Here is a 25907-nt window from a genome sequence, read left to right as displayed (position 1 = left end):
CTAAATATTTGTGACCATATTTATAATAACTTGTGATATTTATTTTTCAGATTTAGCATTTGGAACACACATCTATTAGGGAAAGAGTGGCACAGAGTGGGAAAGGCCCGGAAATCGAACTTTATATAATTTTTTTGTGACAAATTGAGTTTGTGGATAGATTTTCAAAGCACCTGCAGAGGCTGCATAAAAAAAATCACACAAATGTGCACAACTTGTAATGAAAAACACTTCATAGTGATGTGAAAAATCAATGTTGAAAATGATCAAGTGCCGAGTTACATCTACAAGCCACGGAGACAGCCATCTTCATCTCAACTGCTTGGCAGTCAGGATTTTCCCACAGTTCCCTTCACAGCTCATCAGTCAGACCGCAGAGGCTGGGGAGGGAGGGGGGGCGGTGCTGTCAGGGGTCAGAACTGCGCTGAACACGGGGAGAATGTGAAGCAGCTGCTCTGGACACGAGGCCCGACCTGTCACCAGCTGCCTGTGTGCTTCCAACTCATTCCTGCAGATGAACTTTAATGGATCGTGAGGAAGACATGGCAGCCTGCTTTGCTTTATTTTTCCTCAACATATTTGGGAGGAGAAACCACATATGCATGTCTCTGCAGCTCTGCTCACAGCACAGGGCGGCTCTCTGAGACTCGGGGAGGTCTGTGCCGGAACAGAGATGTGACAGCAGCCTGCAGGAACAGCAAATTTCCGGAGTAAAGAATCTGGTTTGGTGTAAAAGCATGCAGTTGGTTGATTTGGGAGGAGCTTGTTCCCCAAATAAAAAAGGCCGGTTTGTGTTTAAAGCCTGATCTTTAAGCCCGATCACAGCAGTTAAAGGGTCAGGGTTGTGTCCCCCCACATCTCCTTGAGATGTGGGGGGACACAACCTTTCGAAAGCACTCCTGAAATAAATGCTACTAACGAAGGGGTGAGAGAAATGTCCCCTTGTCCCTGTTAAAAAAAGTAATTTTATGCTTGTTTGATCCTAAAAAACAGTATTTTTCCTTAACATTTGGAGAACTGCTGTTTTTAATATTTTCATGTTACTTTTGAAGGATCTTTATATACGTTATTATGGAATTTTATGTGTAATGTAACATTAAAACGTTTTTCTGTTTCATTGTTACGAACAAACCATCCACTTATGCTGGCATTTCACTTAATAACCCACTATTTCAAGATAGATTCAGTTTAAAATAAAAAATGAAGATGCTCCAACCTCATAGTCCCTTGAAAAAAGGGTCAAAAGGTTAGCACACTATTTTGTCAGATTAATATTTAGGTGTTATTTTAACTGGGCTGCACGGTGTCGCAGTGGTTAGCGCTCTTGCCTCAAAGTCCCAGCTGGGGGACCTGAATCAGAACACCATCGGGGGTTTGCATGTTCTCCCGGTGCATGCGTGGGTTTTCTCCGGGAACTCCGGCTTCCTCCCACCGTCCAAAAACATGCTTCATAGGTTGATTGGTTACTCTAAATTGCCCCTAGGTGTGAATGTGAGTGTGCATGGGTGTGATTTTTGGGACAGAACTGGCGACCTGTCCGGGATGTTCTCTGCCTTCGCCCACGAACGGCTGGGATAGGATCCGGCAGCCCCGTGACCCCGAAAGGGACAAAACTCATTGAGTATTAAGAGGACAATTTGCTCTTTTGAAGTTCATGAGCAATCAAAATAGCAACCTAAAACTTGGGGGATTCTACCAGGCCATTCTACTGAAAATGCTTCTGTCAAATCCTTTATGTATATTAAAACAAACAACAAAAATTAGTGTTGGAAATTACCTGCGGAGTATGTTTACCATTATTTACAAAGTTTTAGTGTAAGGTGTAGATGTTTTCTTCAAATAGCAGGGGTTTAAACTCTAAAATAAAAGCTTTTATTTGCAGAAATACTCAAATTGATATCACCACTTGTATTTTTCCACATCCTTAACAGGTATGACCTATTGATAGAAAGTCTCCTCCCTTTGTTCTTTATGACTGCAGCTGTTTTATGTCTCCTTTTAATGATTCTGCATCCCTTCTTCCATGTCTTTACAAATGTTTTGCTCTTCTGACTTCATGCATTCTCCTGCTGGCCCCCATCTCTTCATCAGCATCCAAGACTAACCCCCTTTCCTCCTCTGACTCCGATCGGATTCCTCAGAGGAGACCTGAGCTGCTGGAGTGCTGTGGACACATTTTCCGCTCCTGCCTCCAGCTGATAGGAATGTTGGAAGGCTGATGCCAACACAAATGCCTCCTGACGAAATGATGGCAACCCCGCACGCAAAGTCATGGGAAATTGAGTTTGTCTGACTTCCTTCATTCCTGCCACCAACAAGTGAAACCAACTCTCCCAGAACCGCATCTTTCTCTGTCTTTCCTCATAGTTTTCTGCGCCAGTATAGACAGATCATTAGTCTGCGTCCACGCGGCTGCATGGACCCCTCCCCCGAGTCTTCCTCTTTCAGGCCATAAGGTGTCAGACCACCCTTCCTTTTTATTTCCTCTGTGGAAAGGTTTTATCTGATGACACCACTTGCTCACAAAAAAACGAGAAAGGGGGCCTCCTTCTGACAGAGAGATGGATGTCGCGGGTGACGCGCTTTTGTTTCAGTGAAATGCGCTCGCATGCGGGCGAAGGGCGGAGGCCAAAAGGAACAACTTGTTCACTTGTTCCGTCTGGTTGAGCAAACCATGGCAGTGTCGGGCATCTGAGGGAGACTGGCTTGTATTTCTAGAAACCCCTGCTGCTCTGTTCAAACACAATCAGCGCTGGGGGAAAAATAGGGAGAAAAAAAACAATTCTTTTTGTCTTCCTCTCTAAAAAAAGTTTGTTGCCTTTTAAGTGGCAGTTTATAGTTTACGTGCCAGAATATGTCAAATAAACCGCCCTAATCGGCTCTCCAATCTGGAACGGTACCTGCTTAACACAACATGCGCGACTCGCCAGCGCGCTACTGCGCAGCTGCAAGGTTTCGTTCGCAGTGAGGCCGCCCGTGCAGACGGAAATACGGATTAGCGCGTAATTACGCATTCAGACAGGCGCTCTGTGGTTCTGTGTTTGTTTAAAAGGTTTCCCGTATTTTGTTTTCTGCACAGAACAATTCAAAACGCTGATTTAAATCGCACCACAGCAGAATGACAATTTTCTAATAATAAAAGAAACCCTATTTGTGAGCAAATGGGCAAATAAACAGGACAATCCTGCTGCGCCTTTATTTTTTTACTGGTATTTAGTGTTTGTAGTTAAAAAAAAATATTACCAAAATGTAATCTATAATAATATTTAATTTGTAAATTAATTAGCTTGAGTCTTAAATTATATAAAGTTGTTGGAATAGTGCGATTTTGTCACATGACCGTTGATTTTTTTCAAGGAGCAGCTAAAGGTACATCTTACACACACACAATACTCTGCTGAAATTGCAGAGCAATTACATTGCTGAAATTTCAGCAATGTCAACCCAAATACACAAACAAGTCAGTAATTTGTTGCTTTTCATATGTAAAAAAACAATAATGCTGTTAATACTATTTAATTTGGCTTCCCGAACTTTTTTTTCTTATAAAAACGTTATGTCCTATTATTTTCCTTTATAGCGTCTACATGAGCAAATCGGGTTTGTATTTTGTTCTAAAAATAATAATCTGGATCCACAATGATTTGCACATGTTTTACTGAATATAATTGAATATAATTTAACCTTTAGATTCGGATTCAATTATCATACGGAGAAACTAAATGTAAAAGCGGAGAGGCAGGAAAACACGCAGACTTACCCACGCACTCGTTGGCCTCCCTGGCCGTGGCGCGCTGCCACGGTCGGTCATAGTGGAAAGGTTTGCACCTGTCACACTCGGGTCCCGCCGTGTTGTGCTTGCACTCGCAGACCAGATTTCCCTCTCGGTCCTTGACGCACTTCGACGCGTGCCCGTTGCACTTGCAGCGTCCTCCCACCTGCAGGTCCGAAACGGCGTAAAAGTAGGAGTCGCGCGCCAGCTCCGAGTCGTCCTCGTTCTCGTCCCCGAAGGTGTGAAGCCGACTGAAGATGACCTTGATGTCGGTGGCCGTCACCCAGTCCTGCAGCACCGGGGAGTTGTCGAAGTCGTGCGCAGACGGTCGGCCGTCCAGAGTGCTGAAGGCGATGAGGCCGCCGGTGAGCGGGTGCATGTCCGTGTGCGAGTCCGTGCAGATGGCCTCCTGCTCGTTCTGTTTGGTAATGGTCGCCTTGTTCTGCCGGTTGTACATCTTCTTGCACTGAGTGGAGTAAAACTGAAATGGCACCCAGGACTTTCCGTAGTCCATGGACTTGTAAATTGCCATGGACTCGGGTCTGGGGGAGCAGAACTGCAGGCTCACGTAGGTGACCTCGAACTTTTTGCCCAAAGACAGGGTGAGCGTGACGTTCTGCGGGTACTGCACGTACGTTTCGGACTGCCAGCAGGTGAGGTTGTGGGGGTTGTTGAGGTCTGTCAGGTACGCGGGCGGATGCGCCTTCTTGGGGTCGTTGGAGTCGCAGGTGTGACAGTCCCGCGTGCGCTCCTCTCCCTTCTCGGATACCACGCAGAAGCGTGCGGCCGGGTTCCCGCAGGTGCTAGACACGCGCACGTCCTTCCCAAACGCAGAGTTGACAAAGTCAGGGATGCATCTCCGCGGGTTCCCGTTCTCATCATAGCAGGGGTCCGGAGGGGAGGACTGCGCCGCAAACATGCTCAGCCCGTATCCCGCGAGTGCGCCTGTGGTCACCGCGGACACTGTCAGCAGGCTGATCCAGATCTCCCAGATCCTGGTCATCGTAATCCGAGCGCCTCTGAAATGCAGCAGAGACACACGGATCAGTTAATAGATGCGGACAAGTACGAGGAAAGCAAAACCACAGCCTGAACACTGGGATGATGAAACGAACATTAGGAAAAGTGTGTGCGTAAAGACGCAGAGCCGGGCATGTACGATGCTTACAAATGTGTGGGAAATAATCTTACGAGGCAAAGAAAACTCCACCCAGACCACCACCTCCAAATATCCGGCTCTGTCTGAAGGGTCTCTAAATAATTTGGAGAGAGAGTCTATCTAGTTTACGCTCCAAAAACAAAGGTGCCAGAGTCAAACTGCTGCCTTCTTTCTCTTAAGACTAAACAAAAATAACAGATGGAAAAATACTCTTCTTCTCTTCTTCTGCTGCTGCTTGTCCACCCAGTTGCACCTCTGTCCACCTATATCTTTCCTGGTCCATTCTCTATCTGTTTTAAGAGGAACAAGAGAAGAGAGTCCACTCTCTCTAGGCAGCGGAGCCACTTAAACATCTGCGTTGAAAGCAGCAGCAGCAGCGACCTCTTCTGGTGATTATTGAAAACTGCATTTTTTTGGTTTAACTCATTCAAAATCAACCTGCAGGTTATTTCTTATTTGTTAAAATGAAAATGATGTTGGTCTGAATGGATGCTCTAATGATATATTTATCAGGTCTTAAAACAAACTCTTGACATCTGCATTATGAAACATAGATACTTAATTTAAGCTTTTTTTAATAGGCCTAAAAGTATTTCAGAAAATTCAGAAATTCAACCAATTGAGGGGAAAAAATGGACTGACGTATTTTTACAGCCACATAGTTACAAAAAATTATGCCAGCATGGGAAATATTAAAGACCTACTCCAATGAAAATGGTGTTTTTGGTATTTTAACGTGTTCTTATAGCATTTTTTGTCATGGTGGCCTGTCAGATTCCTCCCCCTCCAGCTCTGCTGCTCATTCATCTCAGCTCTGACTACTCAACTCATCAAGCCACCTGCTACAAAAGGAGACCCAGCTTCATCATTCTTCGCCAGTCCGTTAACCCTGATGGTGCTTAGTCTCCTGAAGCTCACTACGCCTGGCCCCTTGTCTCGTCTTGAGTTAACATTGTCTGTTTTCCGCACTCCAGGTTTTCACCTCATGTCAAGAGTGTCACCTGAGTCCTACCACCTCGAGCAGCAGCAGCCACAGCCTTCCTGTGCTGATACCACCTGTGAATGTGAGCCACAGTTTCTGTGCTCCTCAATCTCTCCAGCTACGCCACGCACCAAGAACTCAAGCCACGTTACCCACAGTCTCGCCAGGAACCAACAAGAACTTTATTAAACATCTTACTTACCACTCACCTACCTGCCTCTGCCTATGGGTTTCAGCATCTGGGTCCGTCATGACATTTTTCTCATTATGGACAAGTATAAATTGTGAATCAGGAGCAGACCAAAAATCCTGTTTAAAAAAGCTCGCAGGTGAGACATAGAACAGGGGTGGGTAAGCTTTTTGACTTGTGGGCAACAAGGGTTCAAAAATTTGGGAACAAGAGCAGACTCATCAGTGAAGGAAATGTCATGAAATCAGGATGAAAACACGCTTTAATTTTGATTGAAAATTAATAAATATGTTTTGTTTCTAAACTCTGACTTTAGTCTTTATTTTAATGCCAATTGCACCAAAGGGGTGATGTCCTTTAAGGAAAAACGCAAATGTAGAGAAATGCTGTGTTCATGTGAAGTTTGAATGATTGTCCAACTCAGTAAACATAAATGAACATCAGAAAACACAACTATTCCAACAGTGCATGAATGCAGAATAACTTTCTCCACCTAAATAAAGGTTTATGTACTTGCAGTCCACAAATAAAAGGGAGACACATGAATTGCCGAGAAAATTTTGTACTGATAATTAGGATTATCAGTACAACTTATTCAAGTTTTGTGGGCCAGATTGACTGGTTTGGGGGGGCTGTGTGTGCCTCCCGGGCTGTGGTTTGCCCTCCCCTGATGCAGAGACTACTACTGCAAGCCACAAGCTCCCTGCACCGCTCCGCTCCATTCTGAAGCGTCCACTTGCAGAGAAATAGATCCAAGTATGTCTTTGTTTTCTTAGCTCCCATATTGAGCACAATTCTTTTGTACCACTAATGTTAGGTTGGGGTTGTGAGGGGCTGTAAGCTAGTGGGAGAGCGTGTAAACAGATGGATGACGGGAATGGGGCAGGCTTACTCCAGGGCAACAGTCATGCCCACAACTCAGAGGTCAATTTTTGAATAACTCCTGCCGCTCTGCAAAATCTACGCCCTAGAAAATGACACAGGATTTTTATTTTGGCAGAATCATAATTAAAAGACCACTTGGAATCCATTGAAAATAGATCAAAAGATCATCGGTCTGGGACCTTAAGGTTAGCTATAACCTTTTTTTATTTTAAAATAGTTGTTTCTATCAGATGGCTGTTATTTTTGATTATCTTTTTGAGCAACAATACCATAACTTTCTATCCATCAGATAAATGAGTAAACAGTCGGTCCCGTTTGCTCACATGCCACAGCTTATATGATGCAAGCCAACATTCCAGCTTTTTCATGGTTTGGCTCCAAAGATGTCAGCATACAAATCTCTGTCATAATCCAATTCTGCTCCATTTCAGGCTCTTTTTCTCATGTAAAATAAAGTACGACAGGCTGTTTTTGATCATCCGGCAGGTTGAAGCCAGAAGCTTCCTGCCTTGAATGACTGTCAGAAATAAGAAACTCCTCCTCTATCTTCAGCACAATGAACAGCACTTCAGCAAAAAGTCTTCTGCAGTTCCTGTTTTGCAGCAGACTCTTTCTTGACTGTGCAGTTGGAGGGTCTATTTTTGAAGAGCAGCAGCAGCAGCAGGAGGAGGATGTGGTCTCTGAAATGTTTACCTCAGCTGGTGCCACTCCGCTCTGGCTGACCTGAGATGATCTGGACACTGATAACTGCTGGTGTGGGTGAGACAAGTCTTTGTGTTGATTTGGTCATTGGTTGTACTTTGTTAACTGAACTGACGGAGTGAATGGTTGGCACGTTTTTTTTGGGTCTTTTTAGGCTGATTTCATCGATCTGAGTTTTGAAACTTTCTGCATCAGCCTACAAAACTTACATCAGATGTGACTCAACTATGTTCTTCAAGAGCAACACATTTCCTGTTCCCCTTATTTAAAAAAGATTAACCCAATCAGGATTTCACTCCTTAAAATCGGTCTTTAGACGATGCAGCATTTTTCAAGCCCACAGTTTCATAAAAAAACTCTCTGCTATTTTTGATTATGGTAGGTCGGATATGCATGGCAGAACTGGACAATAAAGCAGGTGGGCACACAATAGACAAGCAGCTGCTTCCTCTGTAGACAATTGAAAAGCTTTCATGCAAAAGTGGAACATCCCAGGTATGTCTGAGCAGAAAGAAAACAACAAAACACCAAAAAAAAAAAAAAAAAAGACTTCTTTTTTAGATTTTGTGTGTTATTTCCACAAGCTTCTTTTTGGTGTTTTAAAGGAAAACTGTTTTCATATACTAAAATAAACATCTTGAACAGTTTATAAAGAGAATCTAAGTCCCACGACACAGAGAGTATGTGACCAGTTTCTGACAGCATCTGTGAAATCACGGATGGGTTTATTGGTTATCAGTAAATGCAAAAAAAGAAAAAGAAAATTGTTTTTAAAAATGTTCAACAGTTTGATGCTGCAGATAAGAAGCTGCACACACAAAAACAGTCACAACCCCAAATCATTTGCTACAGTTAAATCATCAATTCAGCTGCATTATGCGCCCTAATAAAAAAATAAAATGAAAAAGTCATTTAGCTTAAACTTCTATAGAGGACTTCAAAAAATATTCCTATAAATGGTATGAGTTGTTTTCTGAAGAAGTTGCTTTGGTTTCCATTACCCGAAAAAATTTGATTTTCACTAAAGTATGCACCAATCAAAGTTTTTAAGAGTTGTGGTTTATTTACAATTGTGTAAGGACTTTGTAACCTTCAACTTGTGTTAAATCTTCTTTAAAAAGATACTTGTGTTGTGGTATTTTTGGTCTTTTCTCATCGTGTTGTTAGCCAAATTTATCTGAGTAATGATTTTTATGATAAGACACGTCGGGTTGACTCGTATCAGTCATTCTGTTGTGCAGCTTCAAACTGCAGTCTGCTATATAATCTGCTGGTTAAAGAGCGGCGGTTTGCACTTGGATCGTAACAGCCTCTCATTGGTTTCTGCAGCCCCTTTATCAGAGACTTTCATCATCGCTTTGAGGCTCTTTTTGCGCATTTTGCAGCTAAACGTGCATGTCTGGGGGCACGGAAGACATCTCCTAACTGATGTGGGCTTTCCTAATGTCTGAAAATCAAGCCCCACAATTATTTTTTAGACATTTAATTGATTTTCCCAATAACGAGCCCTTATAGTTCCTTTAGAAAAATGTTTGCATTCCATTTCTATTTTGATCTATTGTTAGTGTTCCCAGTGGTGCTTTAATTATGATTATTATTATCATTTTTAGCCAAAATTTAAATAAAAAAAAACATTTTTAGGACATAGTTTCATTATTCTTCTTTGAGTTATGAGCAGGACTGTTGGTTCAGAGCAACCCCACCCCACCTTCCCCTCCTCGTTGCTGAGAGCTCTCTGTTTGCACTCTCTCCCACTAGCTTACAGCCTCTCACACCACCAATCTAACATTGGTGGTGCAACAAAAATGGCGAACAATATTGGAGCCATCCAGCTGTTCAACTCGGACCCAGATGTCAGCTTAAATGAAGAAAATTAAGACGCACATGGATCTGTTTGCAAGTGGATGCATCAGAATGGAGCGGAGCAGGGAGACTGTGGCCCGCCCAGAGTATTCTCTATCAGCGGACCCCAATCCCTGGGCCGCGAACTGGTACCGGGTCACTTGGTACCGGGCCGCACAGGAAGAATAAATAACTTACATTACTTCCGTTTTATTTATTTCAGAATCGGAAAAATGTTTTATTTTGAAAAATTGCCAGATTCTCTGTTACATGAGTCTATGTCAGTCTGGACGCCGGCCATGGCGCTCTTCTCGGTCACATGATAGGTTACCACTTAAATAAAACCCATGAGTAAAAAAAAATTGTATTCGGAAAGTTTCTTTGCCAAGGGGAAAACGCCCAGCCAGGAGACAGAAGAGGAGCCTTTGACTTCCAAATAAAGAAAGCTCCATTTAATAGACAGAACTTCTTTTTTGCACCATGAATGTGGAAAGGGCAGAGGATGATGACCCCTGTGCGATGTAAACTGTTAAGCGTGTCAAAATAAAAGCACAGAGTTGGTCTTGTCACGTCTTTGATTCTCCCTCATCCTAGTATTGCTACAATAATCATCCGCCTAAATTTGAATGACCGGTCTGCGTAAATTTGTGTGACGTTATACCGGTAAGTGGCGTGAGAAAGGTTGGGAACCACTGCTCTACATCTCAAATACAATCGTTTTCCAACTGCATTTTCTGTCTGCTCCTGATTCACAATGAATTGAATAAAGAAATACTCAAAAAAGCATTTCTATCTTGATTTTCTTTATATACTGTATGTCCTCCATCATCAGCTAAATGCTACATGTTAAAAACACTATTTCCATCATAGCAGGTATTTAATTTTAACTCAGTTAAAAAATGTTCTTGATTTTACAAACAGACATGCAGAAAAGAAATGTTTTTTCCTAAATGAGGAGATTTTAGGAAGTTGTTTTTCCAGCTCAGCTGTGAGTCATACAATTATAAGTCAGCAACCAAGTTTAAGAATGAAAAAGTAGAAGTTGAACCAAATGTCCCTCCGCCCTCCTCATCTGTGACTCATGGATAGGAAGTGACAGTCTGTGGTTCGTGTGCGCTGTTGTTCTGAGCAACCAGCTCTTCCACGCTGGTGGATTTGACTGTCTGGAGAAGAAAAACACTCATTTTGATAAAAAAAAAACGTCTCCTACAGGAGCTTTGGACCACGGAAGACCAACAGACGGACAGACGGCGTGGACTCACAGCTGGTTGTCCCATCGGTGGATGCAGGGATGTTTCAGCAGGCGATGGAGCAGAGTTCATGCACCGAGGACCGTATCCAGCATCTCCTGGAGCGCTGCCTCTACCACTTGAATCTCAACTCACCTGACAGACACATCTGGAGGGGTAAGAGTTCCTGATATATGACAGATATTCAAGCAGGGTAAATGTACAGACAATTTGATTGAAAAACTCAAGTAGTGTCCAGCTTCCTTAGAAAATGAGAATTGAAAATGATGACTCACAGTATTTGGGAGACTTGCGCAGCGTCAGCTTTAACATGTTCAAATAAGAAGTCGCAAGAAGAAAAAATCTGTTTTGCCGTCACCTGTTCTGAACAAATACCTCCTGGAGATTGCTTAACCCAGAAGAACCCATGACATCAGTGTTACAGAACAATATCAGAAATGTGTTTGTCATTTTATGGGAAAATGGCACTGGGTTCTTATGTTAACGACAAAAAACTTGATAGTTTAAGCATTTTTTTGTTGTCTTAGCTGGACTGTGCATAAGCCGCTGGTGTTTGGAGGAACTGGTGAAGAGAGATCCCCACAACTTCCTCATCGTTCTACAAAAAATACTGAGGAAAACAGAGGAGGTACAGAGCAGAAAAACCTCGGTCTGAGTTCTCCATGCTCATGAAATGTATCAGTTCTCCCTGGATTTTTCATTCAGGTCCTGGAACAGAGTCATCATGAGCTGGTGGTGCCCCTCACTCTCCTGTTCTCCTCTGCTCTTCTTAGAGTGAGTCTGCATCACCTGACACCAGAAAAGAGACAAGCGATGGATTTAAAGCAGAACATTCAGGACTGCTCTCCATAAAAGTAGTTTTTTCCCCCTTTTTTCAGATTCCTTACATGCCTCCAGAGTGTAATATGCTGCAAGAGGCTTATCGGCTCTTCCACAGGTTTCTCTCCTGGCCTGAGCCATGTAGCTCCGCCTCCAAACGCCTGCTGAGCATCATCCAGCAGGAGCTCCGGGCACCAGGTTGAACCACTTTTTTGACACAAATAAGAAATCGAGCAAATATGTACATTTACTTATAAGAGAAATATAGACAACAATGTTTGAACTAAAGAAGTTAAGGTATAGAAAAACTAAAAAACATTCAAACAAAGCATATGTCCTTCTAAAAGATGTTAATGTGGTTTAAATCACAAGTTGGGATAATCTCTACATCATGGGCTGTTTTGATTGAGTTGAATTATTATTTCTTAATTTTTCCAATGGAAAGTTGTCAAACACTTTTTCAAATTGAAATCCTAGTTTCTTAAGTATTAATTTAAGGAGCAGTTACAATGGACTTCCAAGCAGAGAAGATCAACGTCCCTTTTTTTGAGTGTTTTGCAGAAAAGCTGATACAACAAGCAAACTTCAGCTTTTCACACAAACGCTAACATTACAAAAATACAATCCAAAACCTGCCAAATCTTTACAGCTCCGTTTCTCAGTAAAACCAGTTCCTTTCTTTCCATAAGAAGCTGGGAGCCGTCAGTCATGCAGGATTCAGGGTTTTCCCTCCATTCAGAGAGACCTCTGCCTTTTGCTTTGCCTCAGTGCTAACCTCTTGGTGAATTGGGACCTTAACTCAAAATTCACTTTCCTAGGCTTTTGAAGCTTCCATTAATGTGGAGCTAGAAAACATCAGTTCATCACAGACAATAAAACCCTTCTAAAAAATAAAATATAATCTTTTTTTTCCTCCTGAAGTCGAAAATCTCAAGTTCAAGCCTCCTTCTTTGTTTGTTGAGTATTTTTGGTTTTTAATTTTTTTTAATCTAAAATGTCCTTTACAACACTGTCAAATGGAGTTATATACTTTATCCCAAAAAGGTTGAAATAATAAAAAGTCATCGATATTAATATCAATATTTAAGAAGGAACTGTAAAATCGGATTTAAAGCTTTTAGCTTCAGGCTGATGGTGCAGAAGAGGATAATTAATGGACAAAAAGCAATGTTCCTGCAAATAAAGACTTTTTTTTGTAATTAGGTCAAAAAGAGGACTAGTCTCTGAAGTAGTTCAAGCATTTTTGAATGGAAGTCAAAAAAAGTTAAAATATTTTGTCAGACACCTGATATTTAATGGACAAGTGTGTTGACTCTTTAAAAAAATATGAACAAAGAGTCAATACATGAAACATGTGGGTTGATTGTGAATCAAATGTATTTTTACGTGAGCAGAGGTGGGCGGTTTTCATTTTCTTCATCCCCTGTTGCAGGTATTTCGTTTCAGCGGATGCTCCGGACAGAGCAGGACATTCCCCACGACAACACCCACTCTAAATCTATGTGAGGATATTTCCATGGACACAGATGTTGAACGAAGCATCTTTCAGAGAAGCTAATCCTTTCCGATGCTTCTCTGCATGCAGTGTGGTGCTGCTGCTGAACCCAGATGAAGACATCCCTCCAGAGGTCCAGCTGGCTTCTGAGCAGCTGAGCAAAGCCTGCAGCTCCCCTAGAGACATAGCAATCACTCTGATCCTGCACAGCTTTCAGGCTGTTCTTGGTGCAAAACATGATCTCCAAGCCGTCCACACTGCTCTGGAGGTGAAGCATTAATGCCTTCTTGTATGCCACATGTTCCTCTTAGGCCATCATTGTTGAGTCTGTTGTGGTCTACCAGGAAAAGCCGACTGAGGAGCTGCAGCAGCTTCTGAAGGCCATAACTGACAGAATGGAGACTGCAGCCTCTGCAGGGGATCACAGGACCGCCAGAGAAGGTCTGATCCAGAGCATGGAGAGGATCAGTGAAAGCCTGGCTGCTCCGGCTGCAGGGACTGACCGAACAGAGCGTGGTAAGACAAGAACAACATGGACACATTGATCCATATGTTTTTATGTGGTGGATTCACTTTTTTGTCATTAGATTTTGAGACTTTCGAGGTGACCTCACCCAGATGTCACATGTGTTTGTGGGAGGACGAGAGCTTTGGTAAATAATTCAAATGAAGCCTTTTTAACGCTCACTTTGCTCCAGATCAAATTCTCACTCATTCATCTTCTGGAATTTCTGCCGCAGATTTTCTGAGCGGCATTCTTGCGAGTGATTACTGCCCTGATTGTCCAGTGGAGAGCTTCCTCAAAGCAGCAGCAGCAGATGAGGAAGACCATATCGACACCAGTATGGACGAGGAAGATGAGCTGGACTCAAACACGGTTGAGGTCCAAAGCTATCGCATCTCCTCAGCATCCTCTTCTTCCAGAGACTCCACACTTTCCAGCCACTCTCTGTCCTCCAGCTGGTCTGTGCCATCCGCCTCATCGGGGGTGGAAAGTGACTGTGGTGACGACCCAACGCCGGAGGACTCGGACAAACCCAGCCAACCAGAACCTAGAAAGAAACCCAAGAAGAAGTCCAAGTCGCTTTTGGGAATAGAACGATTTGCCCTGCTTTTCAAGACTCCCATCAGCCCCAGCATGACCCGGCGTGCGCAGAGCATGGGTTTCTTCGACATCAACAAAGACTCCCAAAGAAGTGGGTTGCAGCTCAATGCCCAGAAGTCCGTCACACGACCAGCTCGCTCTCCGCATCCGCCCACACCTCCAACAGAACCGCTCAGCTCTCAGAGGAACCTCTGCGTCCGCAGACGGCCCATCCTGAGCTGCAGCGAGGACAGTCTGTCAGAGGTGCCCACCCTGGTCAAGGTGGTGATGTTCGGTGGAGACAGAGAGGTGGGCAGGCTGGCCAGAGCGTACTGTGATTTACAGCAGAAAGAAAGCAGATGTCCTCTGCTCACCAAGATGTGCAAACTGCAATTTTACTTTGTTCCTACCAAACGCAGAACTGACAGACACTCAGAGACGGCCTTGAGCAAACCAACTGGCTCTGTGGTGAGATCAAACCCATCACTTCGGCCTCATCATGTCTTTGTTCTAAACATATCTAACCATCTGTGTCCAAACATTTAACCATTGTGCTATCCTAGGCACTTTAACATTGGGGGTGGGGTCATCTAGACCCCACTAGACAGTGCGCTCAACATTTTTTCTTCAAGAATTTGTAATCTTCACTGGTGTCCATGGATTACATGAAATCTTTCCACCTTTATCCACCTTTGTCATGGTAGGGATAATGTAAGGGATGGTAATGTAAGGGATCAATGTAAGGGTTGGGTCATCTAAGATAGCACAAGGGTTAAACCGTTCAGACAAAGTTTTTAGCAGTGAAATATTTGCTTTGCATGTTTTCTTTCTTGGAGCTTTATGGAACGTCTTATGGTTATTTAAAATCGTGATGTTTCATGTTCCTTCACTCTGGCAGGAGTCCGATGTTCCTACAGGGGAGGAAGGTTCAACAGACGTTTGTCAGATGTTGGGCATGATGGATCCCTGGTACGAACGTAATGTCGTCAGTCTGCTCAGCCTGTCATCTGAAGTGCTCTGTCAGGTACATGGCACTCTCTTCTGAATGCAAGATTTGTCTAGAATTAGGTCAAAAGACAGAAAAAGGAACGTACTCACATTTTATTTAAAAAAATGTGAGTACGAGCTTTGCTGCTTTTTCTGCAGTTTTATTCTATTGGATTGCTTTAAATCAAGCATTAAAAAATTAAAAAGACAAAAAAAATTAAAAAACAGATATATCAAACCTATTTAACATAATAACTCATTCATTGATTAGAAAAAATTAAGAAAATATATGAAGATAAAAAAAGATGATTCAAATAATCATAAATAGACATGTCAAGTGGACACAATAGACACATTAGATCATTAAATATATTGAATAAAGTGAAGGAACTTAAAACATTTCCACAGTTCATTATTTGTCTTTACATTATAAAATACAAGACTGAAGAAATATTTATCCGTTTATCCAACACAAATTGTTAAAAAAAACACACATATTGGTATAAATGATTCCATAAATTAGTTGGATTTGTTTTTTAATTGCATCTCTGTGTATTATTTTGACCCAAATGTAATGCAAAGGTTTTATTTTTTATCTGTGGGTTTTCCCCACTCTGTCTATTTTCTTCCTGCAGGAGCTATTTAGTCACAGTTTAAATAAAACTCAGCTATTTTTTTCTCTGAAACTTCCTGTTCTACCTAAACAAGTGAAAAAGGAAACAGTTGAGAGAATAAAACTTAGTTTACACTAATCTATACTTTGTGTGCACATAAAAAACAAACCGCTCTCCTTTAATTCTCTAGATTATAAGAAAACTGTAAAAGCGAAAGGTTTTTCGTTGAATCTGCAGAAGGCCTCAGAGCCAAACCAAAGAGGAGTCGTATTTGGGTGATGGAAGGATAGAATGACTAAAGTCTTTTAGTAACAAATGAAAATTATTTTTAAAAAATGCCACAAAATTATTACCTTAAGAAATATGAAACTTTTTTGCTTATAAACGAGCAAATAGTTTAAATAATCTAAAATTTGTCCTTTAACATTATCAGCTATGATTTGTCATATTATTGCATGGGATTCAGGTTGCTCCTAAAGAGGACCGTGTGTCCAGAAACAAGACAGAACGTCTCGCCCTGCTGGCTGACATGGTGCTCTATTACTGCAGACACGCAGAGCAGCCGCTCCTCATGCAGCTCTACCAAGTTGAGGTCAGGAGGGTTTCACTCAAACCTTTGAAGCAGAAATTGTCATCTGCTTCCCAGATTTCACCTTCGGATTTTCTTGTCACAGCTGACTCTGGCTGGAGGAGAGAGGAGACGGGAGGTTTTTATTCATTCTCTGGAGCTGGGACACACAGCCGGAACCCGAGCCCTTAAATCCATGGGTCAGCTGAGCGTCGCACTTTTCAAAACTGCAACAGTAGCATCCAAACGTGCGCAAAACGCACATGTACTCACACACACTCAACTAATGTGGATTCTTTCTGAAGGAGCTGCCGGCAAAAGGTTTGGAATCGATGAGGAGCGGGAAGCTGTGCCTTTGACGCTGAGCGTCACCTACAACAAAGTATTGTTGCTTCACAGGGATTTCCTGCATTGTACACAATGATAGATCCACATATGACCACAGAGAGACCTATTTTTACCTCTTTCCTGTTTACATGTATCTTCAGGTGGCTATGAGTAGGAGGACCCAAAGGGTCCACAGAGAAGTGGTGTGCACGTCCATCAATCTTTACAAAACCTGCCAGGAAGCGGACCTACTTGGTGAGGCGGATGCTCATCTCAAGCCTTCTTTTTGGTCAAAATCCAGATTTTTACATCCATGTTTCTGTTTGCATTTTTAATGGATCCGTTCAGATTTAAAAGATGGTCTGCACATGACCATGACTGAGGTTTTGAAGAGGCAGTGCTCCAAGTCTAAGAAGAGCTTCAACCAGGTGAACGATGTTTTTATCTAATCAAATGAAATGCATTTTTGAGTGGACTGCTAGTTTAAAACTTGGGTTTCTTTGGCAGCTCATCTTAATATCAAAAGCAAAAGTGGTCAACGTGCAGGTTATCGCTGGAAATGATGGAACCACCTTTACTGTTTGTCTGGATCAGGACGAAAAGAAGTTTATCCAAGGTGTCACCAGGTAGCAAAACTTTAGAACTTATTGTGCATTTTTACAGAAAAATACAAGCCTTTTCCATTCACCTCAATGCTTTTTTATACATTTCTTTTGAAACATTCTGCATTTTACATGCACTTCTCAGTCGATGCTTTTGTAGCACCCAGAATCACAACTTTTATAACTGTAGTATATTCATTTACACTCCCACCAGACTACAGTAGAACATAGAAAATGCACACCGAAATGAGACGGTTATAATATGAATATCACTCATTTTGACTTTGAGTGCAGCTTTGCTTCCCAAAAATGTTGGCGCTGTTTCAGAAAAAAGCTGAGTTAGCAAACAGTCCTAAAATCTTCAAGGAGTATTTGGGATCTAGTTTGGTGAATCGTGAAACAGTTTGAGACAGGATTTTAAAAAGATCCCAAAACCTTACATAATTTTTTTTTTCAAACAATGCATTTTAATAAGATTTGACTCGGTAGATTTGGAATATATGAAGGAATCTCTGTACGCAAAAAATCACACCCAAAAACAAAAGTTGGAAAACCCGCCAAAATAATGAAAACTTCAATTTGATGGGTAGAAAAACAATTTCATCAGCCACTTTGGCTGGTGTTCATCATCTCTGACAGGGGGCTCAAACTCACAACCATGACTTTTAAGAGGCTCCCTCCACTTGGCTACCACAAATACCCAACCAGAGCTGGTTCAAACATTTAAATCGGACTTTTTTGCCACAGATTTAACTGCCACATAAGCTGCACCACGCGGTGCATTCGGGGGCTGCATGGAATTTCCGCACTTATATGATTTCATGAATAAGAGCTCACTATTGTTGCATTCAGGTCCGCTGGTAGTTTCTAGCATTTCGTCACACTGACCTCAGCCAAGACAAACACACACTCACTTGTTGCTCCATGTCATTTAAACTGAATGAAAAGACTAAGACTCACAACTGAAACACACTGACCTGTAAGAACACACACAATAATGCAAAACTTTGAACATATTTCAATAAAAGCATGTTATTTCTGTGCATGACACTTTTGAAAAATTTAAATTAATATTTAAATCGTTTATAACTAGTTTTTATCTTAACTCTACTGTTGTACATTGAATAAAACATTCATGATTTGAACAGCTAATTTCTTTAAAAATGTTCAAGTTGTTACTATATGACCATGAGCATTAAGGCTTTGATAAAAATTCACTTGAAAGAAACATACGTGTTCATCAAAATGTTCAAAGATCATAAGTGTCTTTTGTTAAAATAAAATATTTCTGTAATATTCTAAAACCTGACGTAAGACGACGCTTTCAATTATTATTAGTGTTTTGTTTTCATGAGAGAATAATCATCGACTGAAACTTTATAAGTAAAGGAAATAACTGTTTTACTTCGAATACACACATGACCCATTTTCACTTTAGTTTCTCAGGTAAGGCCTTTCATTTTTCAGCTGTATGCTGCACAGAGCCTGTTTGTTTGCCGTCAAATTCTTCTAATACTAGGACTAAAAACAGTTCAGTTGGTGGAATCAAACATCAGGCGAGAAAGAGGCGACTTTCCTTTCAAAACTCCTACATTTGGTCTCTGCAGTTCCAATACTTACATTAAAAAAAGAGGCAATTATCCCTAGTGGGAGACATCTCTCTCTGCCGTTTTTTTTGTTTTTTTTCAGATGTTTCACCACTTTTAATTTAAAATGAGTTTTGTTTGTAAGAACATTTTAATCTGAGACGTTTATTCTTATAAATAGGGTTTTTGAGATTTTTCAAAACCTTCCCACACATGAGAGTACAGTATTTAGTAAAGCATCACCTCATTTCAGATAAATGTCAAGCATGAGCCACTATTCCCTGTACAGGTGTGAGGTGTCCCTGTGCTGTAAATCTGGAGCCGGGTCAGACTGGACCTCCTACAAGCCGTTCCCAGGCCAGGTACAGCCTGTGGAGCCGACCTACTGCTCTCTGCTCTGCCTTCCCATCACCTGTTTCTCTGCCTCGTGTCCATGACGTACACCGACTGTATTCCAAGAAAAGAGATCAGTAAAAGGAACTTAGATGTTTATTTATTTTAGGCTTTGTTTGCAAATCTAGGACGGCGTCACACTCAGGAGGATGTTCTGGTGACAGAAAATCCATTTTCCATCATGGTGGCTTACTCCTTTTAGGAATAACAAATGTCACTAATCTTCATCAGAAGAAAACTTCTGCTTTTAGGTACAAACATGTGTACTGTTGTTTACATTTTGGCAATCAAGTTCAATAAAATTAGTTCAAAAGTACATCTATTTTGATAATGTGTTTTTAAAAAAGGAATCAAATTGCTTTTTGTTGGTCTGAAGTTTAAATAAAATGATGCCTCGTTTCTGTGTTTTTCTGTGGGTTTTCCCCACTTCGTCTTTTTTCTTCCTGCAGAAGCTTTTTAGTCACAGTTTAAATAAAACTCAGCTTTTTTTTTTTTGCACTTCCTGTTTCTAAGCAAGTGAAGAAGGAAACAGTTGAGAGAATAAAACATTGACCACACTCGTTCACACTTTGTCTTCACAGCAAAATTATAAAAAATAATGAATTGTTAGATAGATTTGAGTTCAGTAGAAGCCTGATACAACTTCTAACAAACAGCAATAAGCCTATATATATAAAAAGGATTTTAAAGAAATTAAATTTTTGGCATAATCTTTTCCCAGGGTGTTTGATGAGCCACGACTTAATCGCCCCCCTGAAGCTTTTTTTTTTTCACTGCTATTCTGCATTTCTGGTCTGACTTTTCACATAAACGTTTAATTATTTTAGCATGACATTTCTCGTCCTTCCGGTTCTTAGTGCATCAACAGTAGACATAACTCGTATAACCACCTTTCATGATTAGTGCACGTTTTCCCCGCAGTGGAATCCAGATGAGAGATCTCGCGAACTCTGCAGGTTCTCAGGTTTTCAGACAGCTGGTTTCATTTATGCTCATGAATGAGATGTGCCAGAACTAGCAGCCCTGTCAACCACGATCAGCTGACTTGAATCTGTCCCTAACTGACATGGAATGACTTTCAATTCTAAGCAAGTCACACACTTAAATCATAATATGAGCTTTTTACATGCAGCAAATTTAATGATAAATCAAGTTTAGGCTGGATGGGATTTGATCTTTGTACGACTGTGTGCTTGCTGGTGTAAATAATCATCTTGCTTATTCAGATGAAATTTACCCAGCATCCATGCTGGGATTTTATTTAAAAAACATTTGGCCTAAATATTTTTAGTATAATTTTATCACCTTTCTTTTCTGATGTAATTGTAATTGAAAAACAAGAGTAGAAAATGCAGAAATCTGTATTCACTAAAACCTGTGTTTTTAGGATAATTGTCTGAATTTATTGATGTAATTTCGTTTTACTTTATAAATGTTTACTTTTATGTTCCTATTTTACTGTTTATGTAAGTATTTTATAGTATTCAGCTGTAACGAATCTTTTAGCTGCTTCAATCATTAATTCTGTGTATATTTGTGTCTTTATTTACTTTTATATTATTATTTGTTGCATTGAAGTTTTTCTTTAAGTGCAGAAATTGAGTCAGAAAAAAGACTTATTGAAGGGTTAAACCTTTTCCCTTTTTTTATTATAATATAGAAATTGAATAAGCACAAAAATGAAATTATTATCGACACAGCCTGAATTTTTTTATATATTTATTGTATGTATTTTAAATATATTTTGCTTTGCTGTTAAAAATTATTTAAATATTGAATCTGAAAAAAAACAATCAAACTTTCAGAAAAATGCATCATTGTTGACTGTTATAATGATATAATGCATCAAAACGTTATTTTTATTTCCAAATTCGTTATGTTTTTGGGGGAAAACTTATATTCCTAATTATATATAATATATACCTAATTTTAACAGTTTTTGCATGAGCTAATGCAATATGATAAAATCATCAAACAGATTCAAACATAAAACTGACAATTTTAACAAATATAATTTTTTGAAAAGCTATTTTTGTGAGATAAAATCTGCAGCTCTTTGTAATTTTTTTTTATGTACTGCTAATGTGCTGTGCCTGTAACTTTTTTTTTCTTTCTTTCCCCTTGGCATTCACATTTCTGTATGGGTTGTTTTACACACAAATAAAGTTTTTTAAGTTTTTTTTCAATAAACGTTATTTCACTTTTTTTCATTTACAGAAATTCACATTCAGTTGCACAATAAAGAAACAACTGTCAATAAACACACATATAAGACCAAACAACAATAATAGTAATAACCTTTTTTATATATAAATGCTCATATACAAACCAAGTTAGGGTGAACAAATGTTATAAATGCGCATATACGTTTTTTTTAAGTCCTGTAGGATTTTTTACTGTAATTCTCTTTTGTGACATCCGCGCCACTGGGGGGCGCTATAGTCATGGAAAACAGCTTGAGCTGAAAGTGTAGTTTGTACAGGTGTTCATACGTGGTCACAAACACACAAACGGGTGGAAGTAAGGTGGGGAACCGAGGATGACCAGGAGAACACTTTAAAATATACTTTTCAAAGGCAGAGGTGAGTATTTTCCTTTGCGTTTTTGTTGATTTTAATCTTTGGAGTTGCAGTGACGCGGGTTTGAGTCCCATCTAGACGGGGACAGGTGCATCCTGCCCGACAGGTGCCCCTCCCCGTCACGTCTGTTGTTTCACCTGCTTATATCCGCAACATGAAGCTGGACTGTCGGAGCTTGAAATGCGCTCTTCAAATGACAACAGCTGAGGGGTTGGAGCGCACGTGCCGCCGCTGACCGCTCATTCTTATCTGAAGTTATTGGAAAAGCAGAAGCTGGGATCATCTGATCTGTTTCTGCTGGGAATTTTGCTCCCACTAGTGCCAAATTAGTATTTATCATCCGAAAAATCTAAATATAAAATAATATATTTGCTTTTGCATGTGTGTGTCCCTGCATTTTTTTTAATAAAATAAACTTGGTTTTATTTTAATTTTGTTATTTAACCCATTTATGCCTATTGATTCAAATATGCATCAAACCACTTCCACCCCAAAATGACCTTAATTTAGTCTCTACTTGAACGCAGATTTTATTTCCAAAGCTGGAAATAAAATTGGGATGTCAAAGGTATGGAATTCCATACAAAGGGTTCAAAAGTAACCACTATAGGTTTTTAGTTATAATTTTAAACATACGCTTTTTAAACTCTCAATAAATAAAACTAAATCCAATTTGAAGGCTGAAATCATTTTCCGTATGAACAGCATTGGTGTGTTTTGGGGATTCTCTGCAGGAGAGCCATGAAGAGGACCAAACAGATCGACATCAGTCAGGCCCTGGCCCTCTCCGGCACCTTCAGCTTCCTGTGCTCCTGCTCCAAAGCCAGCCTGCTCCCCTTCCTCACCCTCTACTTTCGCCATCTGGGCCTGTCCCCTGCCATGACGGGCGTCGTCATGGGAACCCAACACTGCATAACGCTGGTGTGGAGCCCTCTGTCCGCTCTGCTCTGCAGGCACTACAACAAGAGGCGGGTGGTGATCAGCTGCTCCCTGGTGCTCTCCGCTCTCATTGCTCTTCTGCTGTTATTGGTCCCGCCCACAGATGTGTCGGGCTCACGGTTCTGCAACGCCTCCAACCTGAGGGTGGAGCCAAATGACAGCCTGGCTGAGGAGCTGCAAGTGACCAGGGCTGGACCTCAGTCATGGACCACAGTGCATCTAAAGGCTCCTGTCAGCTGGACAAACACGTCTGTGACGAGGAGCGAAGCTTTACCTCGCCAGAACGCCACAAAAGAGCCGCAGGCTCAGCCGTCTGCACAAAACACACCAGTGCTGCTCAGTAGTGTCACAAACCCAACCAGGAATTCCTCTGCTCTGCATTCTAGCATCAACTCATCTGCAGAGCCGCTGAGACTGAAGAGGTCAGAGTTCATTTCCAGCAAACCCGAAGAGAAAAAACGGGTCAGTTTGGATTTTCTGTCCAGCCTGAAAGAAATGGATGTTCAGACCCAGCTCTTCTTCCTCCTCCTCTTCATCGTGTCCGCATGGGAGTTTGTGGCGGCTCCCCTGGAATGGGTGGTGGACGACGGGCTCTTCGAGTATTTAGACTTTGCAGACATGTCGGACCGTCACAGCAGCAGGGAGCTGTGGGCTCTTCTCGGGGGGGCCTTCGGGGTGGGTGTGAGCGGTTTGCTGGTCAGCCAGCTGAGCTGCGTCCTCGCTGCTGAAACCCCCCGGAGCGCGGTGCATTTCTACACCTACGCCGGCCTGGCGGTTGTGGCCCTACCCGCCGCCGTCTACCACCCTCTCTATCTGAACAGAAAACGGCAGCGAGCCGGGGGGCTCCTGAAGGCCGTGCAGCTGGTGCAGGGCTCCCCCCGCGCTCTGCTTTGCGCCCTCACAGTCTTCCTGGTGGGGGCAGCCGGCTCGGCGGTGGACAACTTCCTCCTTTGGCAGATGCAGGATCACTGCAGCAGCGAGCTGCACATGGGGCTCTCTCTGTCCCTCGCTCTGCTCTCACAGGCAGCCTTCCCCCTCCTGGCTGGCTGGGCTTTAAAGCTCCTCAGTCCTGGGAGGATTCTTGTTGTGGGGGCCGCCAGCCTGGGGTTACAGTGCTTCTACTATTCTTTCCTCTGGGGGGCCTGGGCGGCTCTACCTGCACAAGTGCTCAGCTGTTTCAGCAAGGGCGCCCTCTGGTGGGCTGTGAGGGTCCACTGCGGGGACCTGGCCGTGCCGGGGGCAGAGAGGAGTGTGAGGAGGGTCTACATGTCCTTGGCTCTGCCTTTGGGAAGCGGGGTGGGGAGTTTTGCTGGGGGGTTTGTGGCACAGAGGTTTGGGCTGACGTGGCTGTTCAGAAGCGTGGCGGTGGGCTTGATGGCGTGGTGCACATGTCTGCCTCTGCTTCAGTGGAGAGCTCCTCAGCAGCGCAGGATCAACTACTCGCGCCTGCTGGCGGCAGACGGGAGCGACGCCACCGACTCCGAATCTGAGCAGGAGAGAGACTGGCTGGATAAAGCAATGGAGGAGGACAGGAGTAACAACAACAGCAGGAGAACCAGCCATTAAAAGTGATGCATAAACAGACTTTGACCTCAATATTGGATAATAAAAGGGTTTCCCGCATGGAAGTGCATACATTCCCATCAGATTAGAAGAATTTAAAGCAGAGACACATTTCTGCCCTGAAAGTGCAAATGGGCATTTAAGCCTCCTCAGAATATTTGCAGCCACCGTTTTAATGTAAACATCTTTGGGGTGTGGAGACCAAATGTGCTTTCCACGATCAGCAGCTGCAGCATCAAGACAGTAAAGACATTAAAGCCTCCTGAAAGGCTCTGCAAACAGCAGACGTGTGCAGAAAGTCTGGTTGGACTGGCTTGTCATTGGGCTGCTCCACGCCCTAAGGTGCTGCTTATCTCCTGCAGAAATCCTCTAAAGCATTGCTGTCTTTGGACACTAAACTGTGAAATGAAAAGGATTAAAGAATCTGGTAAACACCCATCCTCTGAATCTCTGTTTCAGTGTTTGCAAGATCTTGCGATCATGAATTTATGAGTAGTTTAGTTTGACTGACAGGTTTTAAATGAGTTTGGTCCAAAGCAAACCTGCAGGTGTGTAAAGGCAGCAGCTTGGTTGTAGGTTTTAGTTTCTCCAGAGGAGCTGCTGTTTAATCCATTAAGAAAGCAGAATTTAATTAATGCTGTGTTTCAATTCAGCTTTGAACTCCTTAGATTAAAGACTTTCTTTTTCAGATTAAAATAATCCTGGTGCACCTTGTTACGTTAAACCTGTGGCTGAACATTTGTTCAGAAAATGCCCACTTTAAAAAAAAAAAAGTTCCAGACGCACCGAGCTCCACCTAGACTATCCTTGCTTGACCTGGTGCGAAATGTCAAAGCAGTGTAAATCTTTTCTTTCACTGCTCTATTCTGATAAACATAAGACTTGGTGTCATCTAATTCCGGACAGGCATAAACCGCAATTATTCATTTTTCCTCCATGATCAATTCTCAAACAATTGGACCGTCATTTAATTATAGGTCACCACCAAGACCCCGATTGGTCCAATTTGGACCTGATTTACCTTTTAATGTGCCTTCAGTGGACGAGCATTTAGCATGTAGAGCCCGAAAACTGTAGCAGAAACTTGCGTAGCCACACGGAAACGCGAGAGTTATGAACGCAGAAGCCTGAAACCCAAGTTTACATGAAGGAAAATCACAAAATTTTGCAGTAATGTCAACATGATCCTTTGGTTTACTGACAGAAATAATTTACAAGACCAAAAATATGAGAAACTGACTGGAAATGACATTAAAAGCAATAAAGGTTGAATCAGTGCTGACACAGCAGAGTCTATGCAGTAAAGTCTGCACAGACAGTAAATAATGCACATATTTTGCAGCAGTTGAAGTTCTATTGTTGATATAATTTCTCTGAAATCTTTTTTTTTGTCAACCGTGCGATGTTAATTCGTATAAAAAAATCATAAGATGTAGAAGATGGGAACTGAGCAAAAATCAAGTCTAATTTTTGAGGTTCCTGCCTTCAGACACATGAAGCTTCCAGAGCATCTGGAAGCTCCTCCTAACGCCTGCCCACAGGTAAACATTTATGAATTGTTTGTGCCAG

The 25907-nt window shown here is 41.9% G+C and overlaps 3 protein-coding genes and 1 long non-coding RNA gene across 4 annotated transcripts in view; 3 read left to right on the top strand and 1 right to left on the bottom strand.

Moving 5' to 3' along the window:
• ntn1b (netrin 1b) overlaps window positions 1–4775 on the bottom strand; it is a 60871-nt gene extending 56096 nt beyond the window's left edge. The window contains exon 1 of the mRNA XM_004071822.4: window positions 3761–4775. Coding sequence (XP_004071870.1) covers window positions 3761–4775 — 1015 coding nt within the window. The remainder of the gene's footprint in view (window positions 1–3760) is intronic.
• A 408-nt stretch (window positions 4776–5183) lies between these two features.
• On the top strand, window positions 5184–6407 carry LOC105354631 (uncharacterized). Its single transcript, XR_909205.3, has 3 exons — window positions 5184–5320; window positions 5706–5826; window positions 5906–6407. It is a non-coding gene; the product is annotated as an uncharacterized LOC105354631 (long non-coding RNA).
• A 1163-nt stretch (window positions 6408–7570) lies between these two features.
• On the top strand, window positions 7571–21452 carry LOC101155772 (phosphoinositide 3-kinase regulatory subunit 5). Its single transcript, XM_020705474.3, has 18 exons — window positions 7571–7747; window positions 10745–10938; window positions 11310–11410; window positions 11488–11556; window positions 11661–11799; window positions 13034–13103; window positions 13187–13364; window positions 13441–13612; window positions 13684–13749; window positions 13837–14648; window positions 15079–15204; window positions 16248–16373; window positions 16456–16549; window positions 16655–16731; window positions 16838–16931; window positions 17025–17104; window positions 17184–17302; window positions 19154–21452. Exons 2-18 carry the CDS (start codon window positions 10824–10826, stop codon window positions 19299–19301), a joined length of 2586 nt encoding a protein of 861 aa, XP_020561133.1. The 5' UTR covers window positions 7571–7747; window positions 10745–10823; the 3' UTR covers window positions 19302–21452.
• A 227-nt stretch (window positions 21453–21679) lies between these two features.
• Window positions 21680–24776, top strand: mfsd6l (major facilitator superfamily domain containing 6-like). The gene is made up of 2 exons (XM_004071963.5): window positions 21680–21839; window positions 22571–24776. Exon 2 carries the CDS (start codon window positions 22578–22580, stop codon window positions 24339–24341), a length of 1764 nt encoding a protein of 587 aa, XP_004072011.1. The 5' UTR covers window positions 21680–21839; window positions 22571–22577; the 3' UTR covers window positions 24342–24776.
• Window positions 24777–25907: the final 1131 nt, after the last annotated feature.

Source organism: Oryzias latipes, chromosome 8, assembly GCF_053564925.1.
Source record: "Oryzias latipes strain Hd-rR chromosome 8, Olatipes_Hd-rR_3.1".
Classification (NCBI taxonomy): Eukaryota; Metazoa; Chordata; class Actinopteri; order Beloniformes; family Adrianichthyidae; genus Oryzias; species Oryzias latipes.
Note: the sequence above shows the minus strand (reverse complement) of the source record. Positions and strands in the feature narration are given on the sequence as shown.

Coding starts and splice junctions, on each gene's coding strand:
- mfsd6l (XM_004071963.5), top strand. CDS start 22,578: ATGAAGAGGACCAAACAGATCGACATCAGTCAGGCCCTGGCCCTCTCC.
- LOC101155772 (XM_020705474.3), top strand. CDS start 10,824: ATGTTTCAGCAGGCGATGGAGCAGAGTTCATGCACCGAGGACCGTATC. Junction 11,800..13,033: donor GCAGGAGCTCCGGGCACCAG/GTTGAACCACTT, acceptor CCCCTGTTGCAG/GTATTTCGTTTCAGCGGATG. Junction 16,732..16,837: donor TGAGCGTCACCTACAACAAA/GTATTGTTGCTT, acceptor ATGTATCTTCAG/GTGGCTATGAGTAGGAGGAC.